The sequence below is a fragment of the Nansenia antarctica genome, assembly GCF_963989245.1.
Source record: "Nansenia antarctica genome assembly, chromosome: 11".
Taxonomy (NCBI): Eukaryota; Metazoa; Chordata; class Actinopteri; order Argentiniformes; family Microstomatidae; genus Nansenia; species Nansenia antarctica.
Genome location: NC_137681.1, coordinates 5,411,989 through 5,416,653, shown reverse-complemented (window position 1 = coordinate 5,416,653; position 4,665 = coordinate 5,411,989). Strand labels below are relative to the sequence as shown.

Below are 4,665 nucleotides of genomic sequence, written 5' to 3'. Positions count from 1 at the left end.
TTAGGCTGCCTGTGGCGTGTGTCTCCTGCGGTGTTGCTTGTAGTGATGCAGTAGCTCTGAGTGACTCTTCTTCTGCCGGCTCTTCCTCTTCCTCGGTGCTGCAGGCGGCCTGGGAACGTCTCCTCTGGACCTCCTGGAACTCCCTACAACACACACACACAGACAGACAGCCACAGACACAGACACAGACACAGACACAGACACAGACACAGACACAGACACAGACACACGCACACGCACACGCACACGCACACGCACACGCACACATACACACACAGACCCACGCGCATCAGCATACTCAACTTCCTGTAAGAGTATAATTGTTGTACTGTTCTTCATAACTACAGCAGGGTTCGACAGTAACGCTTGCCGACGACGCTGCTGGATCCTGGATAATTTTACCTGTGTGCAGGAAGAACAACAGACGGCGCAGGCGCCAGACCAGACTAGATGAGCACGGAGTGAAGATATTATTAAAGCGTGCGCGATGCAACGGGTGATCGACAGGCGCGTATGCTTTAATAATATCTTCAGTCCACGATCATCTAGTCTGGTCTGGCGCCTGCGCCATCTGCCGTTCTTCCTGCACACAGGTAAATATATCCAGGGTCCAGCAGCGTCGTCGGGCTCGCATAAACAAACCCAGCATTTTTTTTTACTTGCTCTGGGCAAGCGGGCAAGCGTTACTGTCGAACCCTGTACAGTAGTGTTTAACTGATCATTGAACGTTGGGGTACTGACGTGTCTCGCAGTGGGGTCCCTCGAAGCCCCGGCACTGGCAACGGAAGCTCCCTCCTGATAGGACGCAGGCCCCGTCATTCATACAGGGGTTGGGCTTACACAGGTTGACTGGCTTCTTCACCTCTGAGGAGACAGAAATGGCGGTTCAAAATCACCCAATGTCTGGTGAATGACTGATGAATGTCTGGTGAATGACTGCCACCTATAAGACTGGAACGAGTGGCTGCCTTTTTCCCTATTTTGGGGGTATTTTGGGGGGTATTTTGGGAGGTATTTTGGAGGTATTTGGGGGGTATTTTGGGGGGTATTTTGGGGGATATTTTGGGGATACGCTCTCACCTGAACACACCATCTGCACCAGCACGTCCTCGAAGTACTTCAGGTCCTCGTACGAGACCACCGAGATCATGTGCTCCTCCGTGCCGGCGATACGCAGCAGCCTGTCCCTCTGCACGTCCCCGATGCCCACCACGAACACCGCCACGCCGTTGTCCCTGAGCCTCTGGGCCGGGACCGCCGCGTCGTCCAGCCCCGCCCCGTCCGTGACCACCACCACGGCCTTGTTGACCCCGGGCCTGGCCCCTTGCCCCACCGTCATCACCTCCGAGTGCACGTGGAGGAGGGCCGAGCCCGTGGAGGGGGTGCCGCCCAGGAAGGAGGCCGAGGCGGCGGCCTTGAGCACGGCCGAACCCGAGTCGTGGGCGTCGAGTTGGAAGGCGGTGACGGGCCGGCGGCCGTAGACCACCAGGCCCATCTGGGCCACGTCGCGGTTGATGTCGAACTGGACGCTGACGCTGCGCACGAAGTCGCGCAGGGTGCGGAAGTTGTCACGCCCTACGCCGTCCGAGCCGTCCAGAGCGAAGACCAGGTCCACCGCCTGGCCCAGGCAACCTGGGGGACACAGAGATGAGGGGGGGCGTCACACCACTTGACCTCCTCACACCACGTGACTAGTAAGACCATGTCGGTCATGGTTGTACAACATGCATGCCTGGCAAAATACAGTAGATTAAGTACTGTAAATGTCATACATAAAATGGTGCCGCTTTTTAGATACACTTTGACATTATAGACTATTTTGAATAGATCGAACAGATTCAATTCAATTAAGTGGGGTTGTAACCCAACAAAATGTGGAAAAAGTCCAGTGGGTTGAATACTTATTGAACGGTATAACAGCAATAATAACTACTTCTGAATTTGGTCAGTTTCAAATGACACATTAATCATTGTTGGTTTCACGTATCTATATGCACTTACCATAAGCATAAAGCATACAGTCATAAACCAATCAGATCTCATCTCAGAGACCAAAGAGCTTTTCCATACCTTGACTGTCCACACTGCAGATCTTAGCCCGGAGCTCGGGGATCTTGGAGTTGAGCCTGTCGAAGGAGGGGTAGGTGAGCGTGCGCTGAGGGTTCCCTGTGATGTTATTCAACTCCGCCTTCAAGTTGTCCGGCCCCAGCCCCACCAGGAAGATCTCCCGGTCCCGCGCGTATTTAGCGGGCTCCACCACCTCGTCCGCGGAGGCCGTGTTCGCTAGCAGCACCACCACGCGGGGGAGGTCGTCCGTGACGTCCGCGAACACAGGCGCGCTCTGGAAGCCGTGGCGCGTCACGTAGCGCAGCGCCTGGCCCGTCCGCGTCTCGCCCCCTAGCGGTTTCAGCCCGTCCACGGCTCTGAGGAGACCCCGGACGTCCCCTTTGAACTGGCCGACCCGCGCCTCCACGCGCGCCTCGTTCCCGTACACGGCCAGGCCCACCTTGGTCGGCGTGTCGGCGGCCATGACGGCCTGCAGGAAGCGCTTGAGGAAGGACTTGAGGCGCAGGAAGCCCTCCAGCGTGGTGGTGGTGGAGCCCTCCAGGAGGAAGAGGAGGTCCACGGAGCAGTCCAGCGTCAGCCTGGGGGCTGGGTGGGGGGGGGGGGGGGGGAGGGAAGGTCGGGGGTCAGTTACAGAGGATGAATAATCTAGTTTAGTTGGTCTCATTTCTTTTTTTTGTGCTACATTTTTGTTGTTGTTTGTCTCCTGTCTGTCTGTATTTTGGGACATAATTGCATCTCTTATTATTTCTGCTGTTATTATTGTAATATTATGTTAGGACCCCCTTGAAAACGAGATGATACATCTCAAGGGGTTTTATCCTAATAAAATACATTTACAACACATACATTTTGTATTATTATTTCAATGAATAATACAAGGGAGTGGTAACATATAATTAAACAAAAGAGAAATATAATGACCCATTTTTTATATAGTTGGTCTCATTTCCACAGACAAAATGCAGCACGATAACGACTCCCTCCCGAAGCGTTCCACGCCTGATACTGTTATGCAACTCGAGCCTCTGGAAGTCAAGGAGAGTGAAGCTGTGACCCAGGAGACTCACCACAGTGGGGGTCTCCCCCGTAGCCTGGGGGACACTCACAGTGGAACCCCTCTGGCCCCTCAGACACACACGTCCCCCCGTTCAGACAGGGCTGGGAGTCACAGGGCTCTGTGGGGGGGGGAGGGTAGAACACACACACACACACACATATACACATACACACACACACACACAGACACACAGACACACACACACACACACAGACACACAGACACACACACACACACAGACACACAGACACACACACACTGTAAATAAAACCAACAACGCTGTGTGTGTGTGTGTGTGTGTGTGTGTATATCCATACATTATAAAATATGCACAATTTAGACTAGCCAACATTTTAACCTAGCCAACAATAATAGAAACTTCTGTTTAATTGTATTATTCATATTATATGTATAACATCTTTATTATTCTATTACTTTTTAGGAGAGGGCTTCTCAACAAGCCCTAGCAGGTTTCTTAACCCCCCCCTACACAATTTGCCTTTTCGTGTGTTTAGGTAAACGTCCTAAACCCCAAAAATACTTTTAAAAAATACTGCTTTGGATTTTCCTCTGTTGCTCTACTCTTACCTGGACATATGGTGCGGTGGCAGACTGTCTGGTGTCTCTTATAAGCCTTGCTCCACCTGCAACACAGAGATAATAATAATAATAACAACTTGTATAGCACTTGTATAGCACTTTTCCTACAAGCGTTGCAGCTCAAAGTGCTCATTGTGTCCAGAAGTGTCATAGAAACATTCTCAACAGCGTCAAATGACATACAATTATCTCCTTTGTCAACCAGTGGAAGAAGTTAAACAACGGCTCTTAACATAAAGGGGAAAATCTATCCAGAAAACAAGAACCAGAAAACATTAGTAAATGTAACATAGCCTGCCAAAATGAACACTACGGTACAGTTGTGCCTGAGGGAGTGATCACTATGGAAACACTGGCTAATCTGAACATTATAGAGGGGAGAGAGAGAGAAGCAGACCACCAAGAGAGGTGGAGGGGAGAATACAGGTGTGTGTGTGTGTGTGTGTGTGTGTGTGTGTGTGTGTGTGTGTGTGTGTGTGTGTGTGTGTGTGCGTGCATACGTGTGTACGTGTATGCGTGTGCAAGTGTATGTGTGTGTGCGTGTGTGTGTGTGCGTGTGTGTGTGTGCGTGTGTACGTGCATGCGTGTGTGTGTTAGGGATGGACGGTTTTTCGGTTAAACCGAAAACCGGGGTTTCTAAAAATAGAAACGGTTTTTTATCAAAACCGTCTGAAACCGTTTTTTTTTTTTTTTTTTTTTTTTTTTTTTAGAAGAATAAAATAGAATAAGAATAAAACTGGAACATGTCACATGTTTGTCGTGTGTGAAAATAACAATGATACAGTCTGAATCTGCCGCGCAATGAGTGAGAGGTTTGGTCAGTTGTGAAGAATAACTGAGGATTAATATCTAATTGGGATTATATTTAAGGGTAACGAATCACTCTATGGGAAAGATAGTTGCCTTCAGTTATTGGTAGATAGGAAAGGTTTTTTACAATT

At 50.1% G+C, this 4,665-nt stretch overlaps 1 protein-coding gene across 1 annotated transcript in view; it reads right to left on the bottom strand.

Annotated features, from left to right (window-relative positions):
* vwa2 (von Willebrand factor A domain containing 2) overlaps positions 1 to 4,665 on the bottom strand; it is a gene marked incomplete at its 3' end in the record, with an annotated part of 14,831 nt that continues 10,166 nt past the window's right edge. Inside the window, exons 7-12 of the mRNA XM_080541908.1 lie at positions 3,713 to 3,768; positions 3,135 to 3,242; positions 2,071 to 2,652; positions 1,081 to 1,632; positions 742 to 864; positions 1 to 143 (exon numbers count right to left, since the gene is read on the bottom strand). Coding sequence (XP_080398034.1) covers positions 1 to 143; positions 742 to 864; positions 1,081 to 1,632; positions 2,071 to 2,652; positions 3,135 to 3,242; positions 3,713 to 3,768 — 1,564 coding nt within the window. The remainder of the gene's footprint in view (positions 144 to 741; positions 865 to 1,080; positions 1,633 to 2,070; positions 2,653 to 3,134; positions 3,243 to 3,712; positions 3,769 to 4,665) is intronic.